We start from the raw sequence: 18,406 nt of genomic DNA, 5'->3' as shown, positions 1-18,406 counted from the left end.
CTAGATCTATGGTGTATCTGATCATTTAATAATTTTTCCGATCTTCTTGCTTAATTTTTTAGGTATTTAGCCCCAAAATTATTTATCAGATAAGATTTTGGGGTACCTAAATTCTTTCTAAAATGGCACCTCGGTAGCTCAGGATTTTAAAACCTCGTAGGAGAGAAGCCACTGTTTATTGGTCACCGACCTGGTCCATATCCGGATTCCCAAGCAAACTTAGTCAAGCACGCCTCCAAAAAATCATATATAATATCTCCCGCCGCCTGGAAAGGGGATTCGGAAGGAGCGAAGCCCAAACATTCGCTTTGTGAATCTCTCTCTCTCTCTCTGATGGCGAAGGAAGCGGTTGCCGAGGAGAAGCAGGTGCTGAGGAAAGCTCTCACGGTGGCCAAGAAGCTGGAATCCCAGGGCTTCCATACGTTCGTCTGGAGAAAAAAAATCGATCTAGACCTCGCTCGAGGTCGCCGAACCCTAAACCTATCTCTGAAATCCGAGAAGAAGAGATGCTTAGAAAGACTCCAAGAGATCGAAAAGCTCAAGAAAACAAGGATCGATCGAGCCGCCGATAACGCGCGGCGCGAAGGGGAACGGAGAATCGCAGCTAGAGCGCTTTCGGATGCCGAGTTCGAAGATTTGCGGAAGAAAGAGGCAGAGTTTGTTCTCAATCAGAGCAAGATTAGGTCGGAGATTCGGTTGCGTGAAGGGCGTCCGAAACCCATCGACATCCTCTGTAAAATTCTCGATGGTTGGGAGGATCTTGATGTCGAAATTGATGATGCTAGCTCGGTCTTCGAGGATCTACCAGTGAAGGAGTTGGAAGAGCTTCGAGAAGACATTGAATGTCGCCTGGATATCGACAGAGAACATACGCGGTTCTGGGAGGCAGTACAGGTGGTCTGCGATTGGAAAATCACTGAAGCTCGCACTAAGGAAGATGATCGCTGCTGCTTTTATTCGTGTGTGGAGGTTGATGTGAAGAGTCTCCTGCAAAAGAAAACCTTTGATGAATTGAATTCAATGCAGCTGGAGGTCGAATCACGGATGCGTTCTGGTGAAGCTGAGGTGATTGAATACTGGGAGGCTGTTGCCGAGCTTATTAAGATCCACAAAGCAACGAGATACCTGGAGGAGTTTTACATTTCTCGCATGAAGCCTAAAGAGAAGAGATTGGGTTCTTCTGAAGCAGAAAAAGAGAATATTGATGATTTGGCTGATGATCATGTAGAGTCTGAAGAAGTGGGAGCCATGGAAGAGGTAAATCCCGATTCATCAGTACAATGGAAAAAGCCCAAGTATGTTGCTCGGGTACACTGTGGATATGAGTGGAACAAGTACAACCGAGTCCATTATGATCATGATCATCCTCCTCCGAAGGCCGTACAAGGCTACAAGTTTGACATTTATTACCCAGAGTTAGTTGGGAAGGCTCCACAGTACATCGTGGAAAAGGACGGGAGCAGCACTGAGACTTGCCTCCTTAGGTTTCATGCTAGGACGCCTTATCAGGATGTTGCATTTCGAATAATAAACAAGGAATGGGACTATACACGGAGAAGGGGATTCAAGTCTACTTTTGATCATGGTATCTTGCAGCTTCACTTCAACTTTAAACGATTCCCTTATTGTCAATGATGAACTTTCAGTTGCATGGTCATGTTATCTTTTCTATAATTGCCTTTTCAAGTTTTTATGGTTAATATATTTGTAAACATTTGATCGATACATGGACTGCAATTTATAGTAATGCAGTTTGCAGGTTATCATAGTTCATTGTATTGGTAACTATAGGTTGCTTCTTTTTGTCTTTATTTGTGTAAAATGTTTGGCTTGGTTTTCATTTTTGAAGGTTTCTACTCATTAATTGTGAAGCAGTGGTTGTAGGTTTGCATGCAGGATATGATCAGATCATTGGACCATCGTGATGTTCTGTAGAAAGCAACATTACTTTAACAACAATATTGAGGTCGTAACTTGTCACAAACCCTTTGTGTTCACTGAGTTCTGCCAATTAGGTAAGCGTAAACCTCTCTAATGTTGCATTATTAGTTTTGCTATAACATTTTAGCTGATCAGGTTATTTATTAGGCTTGTTTGCTAAAATATGTTACAGACGAAAGATGGTGAATTTTTAGATATTCCTTGGATCAAGATGCATTGCTATTGCTTTTTTGGGGAATTTTATCGGATAGATATTTGAATGTTTTTATTGAAATTTAAAATGAGTACATTAAGAAAGATAAGGCAAGCACCTTCATGACAAAAGTAAAGATGTGTTGACAAATCTCTGATCGCAAGCCTTATCTATAACTTTTGAAAAGAAGATAACATAACATAAAACTTGTGTCTAAATTTGGCTTTAACTAGGGGAGCACTCCAAGTTTACATCGATGAGTAAAATAATATAAAAGTAAATATGATTACATTTGGCTTTAAGTAAAATCAAAGGTGGACAATAGTGAAAGATATATGGAATTTAGTTTAGGGATATAGGGGTCCATCAACATCTTGAACTGAACTTGTCTGGCTTGGTGATATAAGTTCGACTTGGATTTGTTGAAAGTTGAATTTAGCTGGAGCTCGAAGACTAACTATAGATTGAATTTAGGGAGGGCCAGAGGACTAACTGATGCAGCACAGGATACAGCCAGAAGGTACTATGAACAATTGGACCATGCCAAGCTTTGTAGGAGTCAACAGATATTAATCGATATTTGATTTATTTCTATATTTATAGTAGAATAATTCTAGCATGTTTTCTTGTTGTTGAGTCTTATTTCAAGTACGATTCGTTAGCAGGTTTAATGCCTGAATTAGGGTTAGGGGATTATGTCCTATATATATGCATCTAATGCATTGTATGGGGACTCTTGACGTATTAATAAAATTTTTTAGAGAGAATTTCTTTCACCAAATAAAGAGTTCTTCAATCCAGTTTGCTTCTATTTGAGTGTTAATTTTTGAAGTGCAATCTCAACGATCAAATCCCCCCTTCTCCCTTTTCCGCTGCATTGCTAAAGCTACGTGAATTTGAACTAGGGTTAGAGGCCTAACCCTTACATTAGTTTATGAAGGTCAGAGGGCTAACCGTTTTTTTGGATTTGATCAAAGTTAGAGGACTAACTGTAGTTTGGAGTTGACTCAGGTTAGATGACCAAACCTAGTTGGATTTGAGAAGGGGTTAAGAACTAAGTCTAATTTGTTTAAATCAGGTTAGAGAGTGATTCCAGTTTTGACTTAACCAAGGTCAAGGGACTATCCTTGCTTAGATTTGAGAACGTTCAAAGGACTAACCCTAATTTGATTTAACCAGAGTGAGAGGGCTAACTCCAGTTAAACTGAACTAGTGTTAAAGGACTTCAACTTCGGGGTTGAATACGATCTACCTGCCGTTTGATGATTAGATTCTCAGGGAGGATAATGTCCATTGCTCAATTAACTGGTCATTGATGATGAGATTCGAGATACTTCATGGAGCATGGCACCTAATTGGGCACCAAGACCTGATGGGTTTCAGGTCATGTTCTACAGAGCTTTTTGGTCTATTGTTAGTAAGGATATTTGTCATGCAGTAGCCACTTCCATACTAGCTACATTCCTTCCGACTAGAAGGCCACCTACTTTGTTCTCCTCCCAGAGCATCAAGATCCTTTTGAACCTTCCCATTATTAGCCGATAAGTCTGTGCAATGTCACATATAATCTCATCGCTGAGCTTCTTGTCAACCAGTTGAAGCGCCATCTTCATCCTCTAGTTTCTCTGGAATAGCAGGCTTTTGTGGCTAATCACCTAAGCACTGACAATCTGCTGATTGCTTATGAGGCCCAAATAGGGGTCCATTCATGGCCATTAAGTTGTATATCGGGTGTGCCTATGATTGTTCATGCAGTGACTATACCATGTGGTGGCTGTTCTTTGCGAGAAGCATTTTCCCAAGTAATGGATGTGTTGGTGTTGGTTCTGGGATGCATTGAACAACCAAGCTTCTTTATCCTTGTTAATGGTAGATCCACATCTTGGTTCATGTCCATGCTTGGGCTGCTGTTGGGATGTGTCTTGTCTCCTTACTCGTTCATCCTCTACACTAATTCCTTAACTCATGTACTCCATGATGACAGCTCTCTTCATCTTCTGTTGTCGTTGCAGTTTGGTCTAAAGGGCATGCCACTATCACATTTGGTGGCAAGAGTCGTTTCAAAAAAAAAAAGTGATGTTTGAAATTAGATTTTTGACCATTATTTCTCCAAAGTCAATAAGTTTGTGTGCGCCATTACAAAATAGGATTTAGGCAATGAGTATCAAGATGGGTGTTGTTGTAGAAAAGAGTACATCTTTGTACCCTATTTTTGTGATTCAATTAAATAATTGTTAATAACCGTATGATAAATCGTAGCTATTTGTTTGACAAATGTTTTTTTTAACAACTGGTTATACTGATTAAGCAGGAGAGAGATAAATGTTTTATAAAACTTGCTGGTACAGAAGGTAGACATATTATTACAAATTATAAGCCTTAAAACTTTTGATAATAAATTAAAAACTTTGTTGATTAGCATTTACAAATTAATAGCATTAGAAGCAATGAATAAATTTTATCTAGTCACTGTGCAATGAATCCACATTTCTGTACAAATTAAATGCCTTATCAATGTGATATGTCATGTAGTAGCAGAGACATATTGGCTTGTGGCTATATGGGGGACTGAATCACTCTGCAATGTGGAGCATCTGACCTTCAAAATTTGTTATTCTGTTTGATGCTATGTTGGGTTGCATTACGACATCAACATGGGTGATGTCTTACATGTCAACTATTTTGCTTTGTCTTGTGAGTCATACATAATATATGGGTGATGTCCTACATGTCAACTATTTTGCTTTGTCTTGTGAGTTATACAAAATATATTCATGCAATGATATGTGGTCATATGTGTCTGTATAGAAGTTTCACTCTTTCTCTCTGAAGAATCTTCTGTTAATAGATTATGTTATGTTTGTTGAATTACTTATTTTGTCTTGTGGAATTTGCAAAAGATATCACATCATAGTTTTGTTTGACACTAAATCTTGCATGTATTATGATGTCTGAAGACCAACATTCCAATTATGTGACATTTCCTTTTGGTTCCGCTGTTGTTTCATGTTATATGATTGTAAATTGTATCTCCAAATACGAAATGTTTTCTTCTTCTGTTGGATATATAATTAATATCACATCATGCTTCTTCTTTTCATCAAAAAGAAGGGAAAAAATATGAAGTAAATAACTGTAATTTAATGAAGTTTACAAGATTGTTCATTAACCTATTTCTGTTAGCAGTCTTGCGATGCCTTTGACTATTAATAACATCATTCAGGTAGCTTCTAAACCCCTGTCCTTGCTGTTTAAGAAGCAGAAATGGATTCTGAGATTTATCTTTTTTAACATTAAATATTCTTTAGTGGAACATGTAATTGTTTCCTACGGGCATGTTTTGAAACCATTTTTGCTTTTGGAAACACAACTATGGGAACAGTAGAAATATTTTCTATCATGTGCATATCCTTTCTGACAAGGCAGCTATCTTTCTCTCTATCAGGTTAATGAGTCGAATGCTTCTCAGTGAACATATATATGGGACAGCATGTATGGCATGTTCTCTCTGGCCGGAATAACATCATCAAAGGATGGTGGGCCCACAAAAATTATTTCTCAAGAAAAAAACACAAGGTATATTTAATGAATCACTTCCTTTTCTAGATGTCATGTTTTGTCCAAATAGCATTTCTCATGAATTTGGTTGTCTGTTTCTTTCTAATTCCTAGTCTATGCATCCAAGTGCACATCTTCATGCACGTGTGTTAAGTGCATGCTTGCTTGCCTTTATATTTATGCACAAGGGTATATGTTCACTAATCTTGTACCAAAGAAAAGCCGTTAGCTATAAGGTTCGCCGAACCGGTACCGACACCCATACCGTTCAGTACCGGTTTGAACCGAGTCAAACTGGATGGAACTATCCGATTCCGTCTGGCTGGTTCCGGTCGATTGGCCGGAACCGTTTTCTACCGCCGAACCGACCCGGTCTCCGGTTCATCTTTCTTTGGTTAGCTACCACTATAACCTGCTATATGTCTGTTAAGTTTATGGGCTGTTCTTTGATACGTCTATTGCTAAGAATCTTCTCTTTATTCTACCTAGCTGATGGTGTATTTGCCTGTGTATTCAGCTGGGTTCTGAAAGTTAGGTACTATGATAACTTGGTAATCCAAGTGGGTAAATGATACCAAGATGAAACAATTAGTGGTTTTTATCAGTCAAGATGAAAGGCTGGAAAATTTTTAACATTATCAAGATATCCAGACACATCAGCTAATATTTTGGCCCTGTTTGGAACCATGACTTGGTTATGAGAGTGTAAGCTACATCCAGTGAGAGAATAAATTGAAGGGAGAGGAATTTGAGGGCAGGACGGGTCAACTTTTAGTGTTTTCAGCAATGGAAGGAGGTTGCAGAACCAATTATCCTTAAATTTTAGGGATAAGTTAAATCACCTTTGGACTCAAGTTAATCATCCTAGTTTTCGGGATAGTCAGTGTTGGCAGTCTTTTGTGGACTCCTCAAATTCTCCTTCGGATACCTCTATGCTCCTCAATTTCTGTCATTATAGGGTGCTTCTGCACATATAATTTGTTTTTGCAGCATCCTAATGACCAAAATATCAATATCAGCCAATATAGTTCAACAAGATTTAAGTCTTGTTGTATACATTCATTTTAAGAGAGATGATATAGTATGGGTCAGTATATTATTTTCGTACTATCAGATATGTCAGGATATATCGGTTAAATATCAGGTGATGTCTTCATAAATCATATTGATGGGTGCTTATACCAGTACATATCAGGATCTTGACCCAGATGAAACCATGATTTAGGAAGTTAATGAAGTTCAAAGTATTGTAATTTTGCTCAAGTAATCAAGCTGGCTTGTCCAACTAGGTAGCTTGAGTTCTTCTAAATAAGGAAAGTGCTATGTGATAGTTTTTGTTATTTATTTTCATTAATTACCCTAAATTCTATATTACATTGGCATGCTTAGCAACTAGTGATGGCAAGTTCTCATGGCTGTATTTTAGCTGACTAGACTAATCCTGCTCTCAATCTGGACTCTTGGCTTTTAGCATTGACTTTTTTTCTTTTTGGAGAAATGTTGATGATTTTTAAATTGGTCAGTTATGTACTTTCACATTGGTTTCACCCCTTGAATGATATAATATTTTCTTTTCTGCTGTAATTCATCAAGTTGAGATCAGTTAAACTGGATACATCAAGGAGTTTTGAGGAAATACATAGGAAGTTATGACTTTTAGTTTACCAGTTTGTTTCAATTGAAATCTTTATAACCTGGCTAATGATATCTGGCCTCTTTCTCTTTATTTTTTGATGGGAAAACAAACTGGTTCTTTATGCAAGTTCACAAACTGTTTTTGTATGCAGGGCTGCTTGGTGCTGGAGAAAAGAAAATGTAAAACCTAGCGACTCAAACTCATGTTAGTGATGATGCAATTTGAGTTGTTAATTCAGTTTTAGATGCCATTTGTTGGTTAATTTTTCTTGTTCATTAGATAACTGATATAAGCAAATCTTTTTTAAGGGGTTTTTAGTACATGGTTTGAAAAGATCGACTCATGGCAGTTTTACGGTCCTTTCAGCAGTTGTGGGAAATGGGTTGGTGTTGGTGAATAATGGTAGGGGTGGAAATGAGGTTGGGCAGGGTCAAATACGGGTCGTGTTAGATACAGATCGGGTCAAAAATTCATCAACCCGAATCCGACATATTTATTACACTAATTAAAATTTTAGATCTAAATTCAACTTATTTATTAAACAGATAATCCAGCCCGATCCATAATCTATTTATTAAACATGTCAAGTCAGGTGAAACGGGTTAAATAGGTTTTTAACGGATTAAATAGATTTAAATAGGTTAAATATGTTAAGCGAATCGGGTTAAAAGAGATTAGAAATAAGTTAAATAGATTTTAAATAGGTTAAATGGATCGAGTTATTATCCAACCTAATTATTAAACGAATCAATGATCAAAATCTGAATTCAATCTATTTAATAAATAAGTCTAGAAATAAGTCTAGTGGGCCAGATTGAACTGATGGGTCAAATCATAAATTGCTATTCCTATGGTGGGTAGTTTGTCCAGGTGCTGCTTAACTTTTTATTGCCTTCTTTACATAAACTTCCCTTGGAACCTCCCCATTTAAATGAGCACACTAGAAAAATAGAGAAGCAGTGAGGAAACAGGTTAATATATTAAGTTACATTAACGATAGCAGAAAATTTTTAATTGGATGGAAGAGTATAATTGTAGAAACCATCCATGCTTTCTGCAGACCTGCATCAGATGTGGGGGATGTTGGAAACTCAAATTGTAGATGGCTGCCCTTTAAAGTAGCAAGCAGACTGAGCTTGGAACTCTTAGACATAAAATAATGAGTCAACATGTTGCTACCAGCAAATCTAATAGCTATATGATAGTTATCAAACTATTCGACAAGATTAGTTGTTAGAAAGCAATGCTGTCTCTGATCGAACCGTTTGATAACCAACCAATTAGTTAATATGGTAACTACCAGTTGTTTTGACGATGAGATGAGTCCAGAGCTAGCCCAGTGGTCTGCATTGTGCCTTGTGGGGCACTTTTCCTGTTCTAACCATCGTACAATGAGCATGTTAAGATGATTATATTGTTTATAGCTTAGGAATCAGCAGTTCTGGTTAAGGTTTTAACGAAGGCCATTAGAATGGTTTCAAACTCCTTCCTTTAAGCTATAGACTAAATAACAGCAAATAATCTAACTGTAATATTTTTAAAGTTTATCTTCATAAAGCAATATTTTTCAAATTCTAGCAAAAATATTTTCATATTTAGAAAATTATAACTTAAAGAAGTAATGTTGTTATTATTGTAGTGAAGGGTTCTTTATGTTTAGATGGTAGTGCTAGCGAAACTGCTCTATATCTCATTGTCACTGTATAATTGAAGAGGAATCTCGCCATAGAACAGCAAAGTCCAACATAGCCGTGTCAGCTGTTGGGGTGAGAAATAGGCCATATCCATACCCAACCTCAAAATTTATCAGATCCGAACCCAAGCCTAAATCCAATAAAAACTATACGTCCATAACGAATATTTTGGATGCAAAAAGATTAGGGACTGAACCAACTTTCAAATAGAAAACAGTATTCACAAGTATACTTTTTGAAATATTTTCTAAATTATTTAACACATCTAAACTGCTATCCCATAAGTTGTGAAACACAAAAAAATAATGACGTAATATATATATATATATATATATATATATATATATATATATATCTAAGAGAAGTTATCTAAAAGGAAAAAGCACTACCATAAATGATATGGATTAGAATCTGGTAGAACAAGATAGATCATGGTTCCACGACTTTCTCTTGTTTTTTTTATATAATTAAAAAGAAAAATTGACAGATACAGACATTATGCAAGTATATTTGTATATATTTATCCATCTGAATATGTATGTAAATTTTTCTATATATTGAATTAGGTTTGGCGCTTTCAGGTATGGATCTATCTAAATTCAAACCCCGCATAGTATGCTACGGATCTAATGTTGAAAACAAACCCAAGAAGAACAAACCCAACCTAATAGCTTCTTGAGTTTGTTTTTTATACCCAAAACATATATTTTGATTTGGTTTCAGAGTAGATTAGTGGATAAAAGCTCTTCTACGCGCAAACCTTCATCAGCCTGCTTAATCTCTCTTCCTTGACCTCCAAATTTATTCTAATATTAAAACCAAATTTCGGAGTTCTGCCTTCACGATTCTTTGTCTAGTGGTCATCTCTTTGTTGTTGAGGTCCCTCCCATCTTAAATTAGCATATCCTACTTCAATTGTTACGAAGTAAAAGATGCAATAGAAGCGAACCTAAGTTGGATATTGCATTTATTAGGTTACATAAATACCGCAGCCGTCTTTGGTATTTCTCGCATGCGATGCACTTGCCAAACTCTTATAAGCTAGAAACTTAATCTTAAATATGGAAATTTTACCTTATATAAAATGCAACCAGCCTACTAAACCTATTAAACAGGTCAAGACTGGTAAACTAGGACAACATTCTAGGTCACCTCATTACAACAAGAGCTCGACCCATCCCACTCTAATTCTACAGTAATGAGCCATTAGACCTTAATATCAAAGGTCTTGATCCAGATTCTATGCTCAATTTTAACAAAACATGAGCCAAATGTCTGCCGCCCCACCTATTATTTGAGTCCATAATTCAGGATGTGGTTTCCAATTGGATCCACCTAGACATGAAACCTACAGCCCGATATCTCAATCGGGTGACCAGGGGCCGTCCTCGGCCGAACTCCATGCTCCTAGAATCTAGCTTAGATTCTCAGCAGACCCGACCCAATAAGGCTGTCCGCCTTGTTCTCTGACTTGTAGGTGGCTTTCTTCTTGACCTCGTGTTTCTTTTTCTTCCCTCGCGGAGTCCAATTCCATTGCTCTCCTGCCCCGAACCCTCCGTTGCCAGCTAGCTCCTGGAGTTCTCCTTCCTTACTTCTATCTGAGAGTCCCGGAGAAATCAAAACATCTACCGACCTCAATCGATATATTCTGATCTCTTACTACAATTTCTTTCTCTTCGCGTCTCTTTCTGCGTCCAATCCTGCCTCTTTTGCTGGAAAGTCTTCATCTTTTCACTCCGAGTGGATCGAAGAGATAGAGTTTAGTGGTCTTCTACGGAGATATCCTGGCGCTTGAAGTTTGCACTGGCTCTCTCCTTACCTCAAAGAACTCTCATCTGTAAGTCTCATCCTGCCCTCTCTTCGTATACTCCAGGTTCCATGACCTTGTACTCCAATCTAAAGAGGGCCGATTTATTTCTATGTTGTTTCAGCTTCGGTCTCTCAGAGCCCAGCCTGCAGCTTTTTATCAGATTCTTCCCTGTTTGGGAAAACTTTGATTTCTTGCTCTTTTACATCATCAGGCCCTCATCTGCCATCCCAAAACCAAATCCTGCTACTCCCAGTTCTCTGAATAGTTAATATCCTCCCTTCTAGTTCCAATCCTACTCAAAACTCTTTACACGCACTTTTCTTTAGAAAAATCCCAACTTTTTGATTTTTGCTCAAAGGCGCAATTGTACCCGGGAAGGAACTCCCCCTCTATTTTATGTCTTCAATTATAATCTTTCCAAATTCCTTCTTTCATCAGAAAAGAAGTCCTATATTTTCCTGAAGACCCCATTGAGAAGTACCTCTTAAATGGCCCACCTAGTCGCATTCCCTTCTGTTCCCAGCCAATGCAGTGTCACCACCTAATTTCCAGTTGCTATCACAATGCGCCGCCATTCCTAGTCTCGCCCTCCAATGTCGCTTGCTTGCTGCATCCCTGTGCTTGAGTGTGTGTACTGCCTTGCTTGTGCTCGCTGGGCGTGGCAACGCTGCCTCTACAGCGCTGGCCATGACAGCGAGACCTGGGGACTGGCATCTGCTGATGAATTTGAGCCTGTGCCTCGGCTCTGCCGCCTCATCCTTGCTGTGTATGAGGATGATCTTGATCACCCTCAATGGGCCCCTCCAGGTGGCTATGGCATCAATCCCCGGTGGGTCGTTCACCGCAAGACCTATGAGGACACCCATGGCCGCGCGCCGACTTACTTGATATACCTCGATCACGACCATGCTGAAGTTACCCTTGCTATAAGAGGCCTACACATGGCTAAGGAGAGCGATTATGCGATGCTGTTGGATAATAGGCTCGGGAAGAGGAAATTTGATGGTGGCTATGTTCATAATGGGCTATTGGAGGCTGCAGAGTGGCTGTTTGATGCCGAATGCGATTTTCTGAGGGATTTGTTGGAAAAGAATCCAAATTATGCTCTTACGTTGACAGGGCATTCTTTGGGTTCTGGTGTGGCTGCAATGCTCGCTATGGTTGCAGTTCAGAACAGGGAAAGGCTGGGAAATGTGGAGAGGAAGAGGATCAGGTGTTTCGCAATTGCACCTGCGAGGTGCATGTCACTTAACTTGGCTGTTAGATATGCAGATGTTATCAACTCGGTTGTTCTTCAGGCAAGATTTGCTTTCTTTATAAAACTTCCTTGTTATTGGCTATTGCTCTGTTATGTACATCCTAGGAAAGTGGAGAATTGTGTAAAAAGGCTTATTTGATGCTCAAATTGCCTTATGTCTCGAGGGCAAGCTCTGCAAAATTGCTTTGAGGCACACAGTGAGGCTATATAAAATGAGGGACGGTGGGAGGCAATCACTTGAAGATGCTCATGACATGATATCTCATGCATATAGGTTATGCTTTTGATGAAAGGCATTTAGAATGGTCTTTCTTTGTTTTCACCAACATTGGAATGAGGAGATGATTTTGTATTTAATGTTTCACTGACAATGTCATGCGTAGATTAAGAGACCAATATAACGTACATCAAACTATTGCATCATGCAGTTTATGCTTCACACAAACAATATGGTGACATTGAGTTATAGTAGATGTTTTCACCTTGATTTGCTCAATGTTGTTGTTTGCTCTTACCGAAGTTTGGTGATTATCAAATACAAAACACAATGTCCATATTCTAAACTTTACCTTTTTTCATAAATTTTCTGATTTTATTATTTGTGTATTTCTTTACTTCTGCTTATCTATGCATTTAAATTGAAAATGTTTCATGACATCGTAACCATATATATACAATAATGGATGCCAGGGGAATTAGAACATGTGTGCTAAATTATAAGTAGTACTAATTTGAGTTATACAATGAGCCAAGAGATTTGGGATCCATGAGGATGTGGTTTTCTGTGACAATTGACAACTATCTTCATGACACGAACAACTGGATGATCAATATTATATGAATTCATATGGCAAGCATAATTGACGCAAGCACATTGGCAATTATGTAGTAGCCTTATATGCTATTATACGTTCTTAAAATTGTAAAATATCTACTAGGGTGCTGGGCTTTTATTTCATGGAAGAGTAAATAATAGCAAGGTAATCCTTGTCAATTTTGCAATATCCTTAAACTAAATTCCATGTTTGCTCATGATAGTTGTAATGAGTTTGTTGAAACTATGCTGTCTTCTTATCTACCAGAAATGTTTCTTCAGTTGTATTGTTGTGTTACTGTTCATGATTATTATGTTTGCAGGATGATTTTTTGCCTCGGACAGCTACTCCTTTGGAGGATATTTTCAAATCACTCTTCTGGTAAAGTGGAGGACTAATCTTTTTTTTTCATAAGACCACTCTTTGTGAATGTTGATTCCACTGGAAAGCATAGTTGGTGTTGAAGTAGAAATGAACAAAGTTTTTAGACTCAAACTCTTGCTGACCTGCATAGTAGGTTTTATCCCTGAGAAGATTCTCAACTGCTTTCTCATTTTCATAATTAAGATATACTTGTTTGGGAAGTCTAATGTGAAATTTCAGAAATTATGATACTTCAATACTGAAGGTCTTCAGTAAAAATTCCCACTATTCTCAGTTGTAATAACTTCTATACAGTTTTAATTGTTTACATGCTTGATTGTTGAAGAAGCTTGCTATTCATAAATCTTTAATCAGCTCAAATTCCAGTTTGATCATAAATGTCTGATATGTTTTTTAGAATCAGTATCCAAATCAAAACCACATACAGATTGCTGTATCTGGACCCAGGTTCATATCCAGTTGGGACTGTAAATTGGTTATCAATATGAATAGTTATTTGCATCATGACTATCCCTAAAGTATGAACCGGATCAAAATTAATTTCAAGTTCAAGCATCTTTATACAAGTTACTGTCAGTCTATTATTAAACCATTGACCTTTGTAATATGGGCTTGGAATTGGCGTTGGTGGTGTAGAAACCAACTGGAATGGTACGGTATGTGCATCAAATATTTGAGAAAGGCTAGTAAAAAATATGTGTTGAGGGGTCTAGAAAGAGGATGGAGAGACCCAAGCTAACAAGGATGGAATTAGAGAAAAATGGCTCGAAAACTTCAAGTAATACCGTGGTGACCCTTGATAGTAATGACTTGTGATTCTCATGAATCTGACTTGATATGGCTGAAACAAGGGCTAAGTGCTAATATTATGATTGATTCCTAAAATGATCTGTTTAAATATATACCTCACAAACAATTTTATATTGTACGAATTAGATTCTTAGGTTTGGATTAGAAAGACCTTAAGTCAAACATAGGAATTTGGATTCTGACAAAGGGTGAGGGGTAAGATTCAGATATGATCATCAAGAATTCAAGATTCATGAGAAGTTGACAACCCTTGCACTTCTCCAGATACATGACACACTGTCATATGCTACATGATTATTGCCTTTTCTGTTTGTTCTTCAGAGTGTTTGTATCTTATTTTCCACACAATGATGTCATAGCAAAATACAGGTTCTTTTTGTAGAAACCAACTACTAGAACTTTGTACTTATTTTTATTCGAGTTCAACTTACAGATTGACAATTCCTAATATGCTTTCAGAGTGGCTGATGTAATCTTCTGTTAACAGTTTGCCATGCCAGCTATGTCTAAGATGCATGAAAGACACCTGCATACCTGAGTATGTCAAGTTAAGAGATCCCAGGCGGCTCTACGCACCAGGTCGGCTCTATCACATTGTTGAGAGGAAGCCCTTCAGGTATGAGTTTGTCCATTCACTTCTATTCTACCTGCAAATGATTTACAGCATCTTTGACAATATGAAAATGAGGGAAAAGGTGTGAATCATTCAGGGAAAGAAAAGGAAGAAAAAGATGGCATCTAAAGGTGTCAAAAGCTGGAAGTTAAAGAAAAATAATTATATACAAATACAACACATGACCATTATTAGAGGAATGTCATTCCTTACATGCCTTATCCTAATTTTCACTGTATTTTTCCTTTAAATCATTTCTTGCTATCAGTAGCTAAACCCACAAGTAATTTAAGCAGACCAAGCCACTACAATATTTCTTGGCTATCTGTTTTGGCCTTACTGCATAAATCAGTATCCCTTATCTTACAGGGGCCTCCTTTAGTCTTCATTACATAACATCATTTTGACCTCTGTTGTCACATCTTTTGACGTACTTATCCCTCCTTTAGTTTCTGCTACTCTTCCTATCTCTATAACATGCATTTAACAGCACACCTTGTAGATTATCCAACATTTTGACCCTTGTCACGTTGGCAGCCTTAATGTTACGTAAGTTCCATTGATTCTCATTTCGTTTAGTTCCCACAAGAGCACTCAATTTCATCAAGTCAATCCAAACATGTTGGAAGGCTAATTATTGAAACTTGGGAAAATAAAACTACCGATGAACCATGGTCCAGTCCATGATGAGCTGTGTCGAGTTGGTTTTGGATATTTCTCTATCAGTGATAGTGATCTAGCTTTGATTGGTTGTCTTTTACCTCTTTAGAAATCAACCAATCATCAAAATCATCTTGAAGACTGTGTCATGAAACTGATAAAAATGGAGAATATTCGTGGACTGGTGAGAATTTGGGTGATCTTTGAGGACAACTGAATGTTATTGGATGGATGGATTAACAAAATGGCTATTCTTTGTAGGAAATTGTAAAAATGATGCCTGGAATTCCCAGGAGAGATCAAGTTGCTTCTTGAAAAGAAAAAAAAAAAGAGAAAAAAAAGAAAAATATCCAGAGGGGATGAGTGTTTGGAAGGAGAGGATTCCACATATTTGCTTCTAATATAGTCAATCATCCTTGCGTATCTCGTGGTTAACTCCTGACATCTTAAACAAGAGTAGGTAATCCTAGCCCAGTTTGAATGGCTTTTCATGGAAGTTTCATTATATTTGCTGTTCTATTTCGCTTCTTTTTTCCCCCCTCTTTTGGGAATCTTCTCTTCTCTTTCCTGGTCCAAGTCTTGTAAATAAACAGAACATTTCATCAGATAAGCTAAATCAATGTCCTTCTCCTGAATACCAGCAGCCAGCTCACCAAGTGAAAAGCTTAGGCCTTAGGATCAATGCTGCTTCGTGTGCCTTTTTAATTGGAAACTCACCTGCATAATACTCTGGTGGCTGGTCCCTATGCATGTCTATATTTCTCAAGATATTCTTCTCAGAAGTGGGAAAAAAAAGAAAATTTAAAATAATTAGGTCTGCAATAGAGTAGGCGTTTTCAGTTTGGTTCTGCTTAGAGATTCGGGACTTTGTTCCTCTAAAAGAATAATCTTTTGTTGGTCGCTGATCACAGGTGTGGAAGATTTCCGCCAGTCGTTAGAACTGCGGTGCCAGTGGATGGGAGGTTCGAGCACATTGTTCTTTCCTGCAATGCCACTACTGACCATGCCATCATTTGGATAGAGAGAGAATCCCAAAGGGCCTTGGATGTAAGTCCTGAACTGCTCCTCTTCTGCTCATGAAATTTTCTTTTCTTCCAATAAGTCAGAAAGCACAAATCCCTTCGCTATAGAATACTATAAATAAATAAATAAAATTCTTAAAGCCAATATAATGAGTTCAACGATTCTGTTAAGACAGCAGGGACTTTGCAATTAAGCTACAGTTCTAGAGGATTAGCAATCAGGACTGTAGTTAATGTGTTCCTAGCGTATCTTAGTATTACATTGTAAACACAATATCGTGTGCGAGACGCACAATATTATTACATAGCGTATCTCTATTGCATTGTGCATGCTGAGTACAACACATAATGTCAGGATCTAACTTTTCGAGATGTCATCGTGTCTATACCTAGCTAATTTTTAAATATTGCCAGCCTTCATAATAAAATTTTTTTGATGATGCTTGAGTCTTAGCCATAACTTTCAAGTCTACTCCAAACCTGTAAATTGGACTTTCTCATAGGAGCTGTTTGGAGTGCTGTATGTGGAGCGGCATGCAGCTCAAGTTTTAGGTGCAGGTCAGTCCACTAGTTTGGAAGCCTGTAGCTCAAATTGTGCAGTAAGTTGAGTTGCTCGTTGGGCTGCAACTCAAGATTATCGTGTGGTAAGGTTGACTCATAGTCAAAATGGCCACAGAATGAGTTGCAGCCACTTGATGCTATTTTAATTAAGAAAAAAAAAAGGCATTTCTATCTTCCCTTGCCCTCTCCTCCACTCCTCTACTACCGACCACCTCCTCTATTTCTAACACTGCCATGGGTCCATCTTACCGTCCTTCTCATTCAACTTCTCCACCTTCCTCAAAGCTTGCACCAATTGTCACTCCCCTCCCCATGGGTACCTAGGTCCATGCCCAGACCCTTGCCATTGACGACTTCAACACCAATCTCTTCGTCTGTAGCACCCTTATCTTCTTGTAAGTTTGAGTGCCCCGACCAGGCATTTTGCTTGAAAGGTGCTTGACGGATGCTTGTCAGAGGTCCTCTTTTTTCCTCAAAATTCTCCTTGTGAGCTTCCTTGTAAGTAAACTAACCGCAATTTTAAGTTGCAATAGAAATTATGTTGCCATGCAATTTTAAACTACAAGGCTCCAAACAGTCCCATAGCATCAGCATTAAATCCATATCGGCGCATTTTAAGTTTAAACTGTCAGTTTCCATTGTATTCCAATATCATGTTGTTTGGAACTTGCTATTCATTCTATCCAACTCTGATTTGGAACTGATGAACTTCATTCATCAAAAACTTTTTAGTTCTTCATAGCTCATTATCTCCTTATATGAAATCACAGCAATCAGATAAATCCACTAAAGATTGATTCTGTGTGCATCGTTTGATAAGACCCAGCATTGTTTTTTTGCTAGCTGCAGTTGATTGCTGAGGGAGGGAGCGGAGCATGGAGATTCCCACACAGCAGAGGATGGAGCGGCAAAGGACGCTTGCAAAGAGCACAACAAGGAGCATGAGGCTGCACTCAACGAGCCGTACGTATGAGGTCCAGATGCTTACACACCATCACCATATGGTTACCTTTGACAAGAAGAACTCTACCAGCATGGCTGAGGAGTCTCCCAGTCTCAACTAGCAGCGACCCGACGCAGGCTAAAGCTGGGATCGGTGATCGAAAGGTCTTCGAGAGGGATGAGTCTGACAAATGGTGCCTCGCAGATGAGTTACACCATTGTCTTTTGTAAGATTATTCTGTTGAATGTCTTATTCTTGTTATGGTTTTGCTGCTGTTGAGCAAATAGAAAAAGAAGTGTACATCAGGGCTATTCAACAGATAAGCTATTCATGAGCAGCTGGGGTCCATACTCCAAATAGAAATAAAAAAATAATTTATACGACAGTTATTTTAGTTACATTTATAGATAAAAAATCTAAGGTTTTTTTTTATATAAATACCCTTCTAAATTTAAATTTGTGTGAATATTCTCTTAAATTTATATTTATTTTTGTATCCTCATAAAAC

At 38.0% G+C, this 18,406-nt stretch overlaps 2 protein-coding genes across 5 annotated transcripts; both read left to right on the top strand.

Annotated features, from left to right (window-relative positions):
- The first annotated feature begins 162 nt into the window (after nt 1-162).
- Nucleotides 163-7,661, top strand: LOC103717418 (cactin-like). 4 transcript variants are annotated; one of them, XM_008805794.4, is made up of 4 exons: nt 163-1,585; nt 1,876-2,015; nt 5,580-5,710; nt 7,480-7,661. In XM_008805794.4, the coding sequence occupies exons 1-2, from the start codon at nt 334-336 to the stop codon at nt 1,923-1,925; spliced, it is 1,302 nt and encodes a 433-aa protein (XP_008804016.1). In that variant the 5' UTR covers nt 163-333; the 3' UTR covers nt 1,926-2,015; nt 5,580-5,710; nt 7,480-7,661. The 4 variants fall into 4 exon arrangements, with proteins under 4 accessions (XP_008804016.1, XP_026664357.1, XP_026664359.1 ...); XM_026808556.2 differs by having other exon boundaries at nt 164-1,585; nt 1,885-2,015; XM_026808557.2 differs by having other exon boundaries at nt 167-1,585; nt 1,897-2,015.
- Nucleotides 7,662-10,006: 2,345 nt separating this feature from the next.
- LOC120108040 (diacylglycerol lipase-alpha-like) lies at nt 10,007-17,900 on the top strand. Its single transcript, XM_039121575.1, has 5 exons — nt 10,007-12,130; nt 13,228-13,286; nt 14,587-14,715; nt 16,284-16,419; nt 17,799-17,900. Exons 1-5 carry the CDS (start codon nt 11,426-11,428, stop codon nt 17,898-17,900), a joined length of 1,131 nt encoding a protein of 376 aa, XP_038977503.1. The 5' UTR covers nt 10,007-11,425.
- Nucleotides 17,901-18,406: the final 506 nt, after the last annotated feature.

This window comes from Phoenix dactylifera, unplaced genomic scaffold, assembly GCF_009389715.1.
Source record: "Phoenix dactylifera cultivar Barhee BC4 unplaced genomic scaffold, palm_55x_up_171113_PBpolish2nd_filt_p 001145F, whole genome shotgun sequence".
Classification (NCBI taxonomy): domain Eukaryota; kingdom Viridiplantae; phylum Streptophyta; class Magnoliopsida; order Arecales; family Arecaceae; genus Phoenix; species Phoenix dactylifera.
This window is presented reverse-complemented; position numbering and strand designations above follow the sequence as displayed.

Coding starts and splice junctions, on each gene's coding strand:
- LOC103717418 (XM_008805794.4), top strand. CDS start 334: ATGGCGAAGGAAGCGGTTGCCGAGGAGAAGCAGGTGCTGAGGAAAGCT. Junction 1,586..1,875: donor CAAGTCTACTTTTGATCATG/GTATCTTGCAGC, acceptor ATTGTGAAGCAG/TGGTTGTAGGTTTGCATGCA.
- LOC120108040 (XM_039121575.1), top strand. CDS start 11,426: ATGTCGCTTGCTTGCTGCATCCCTGTGCTTGAGTGTGTGTACTGCCTT. Junction 12,131..13,227: donor TCAACTCGGTTGTTCTTCAG/GCAAGATTTGCT, acceptor TTATGTTTGCAG/GATGATTTTTTGCCTCGGAC. Junction 14,716..16,283: donor GTTGAGAGGAAGCCCTTCAG/GTATGAGTTTGT, acceptor CGCTGATCACAG/GTGTGGAAGATTTCCGCCAG.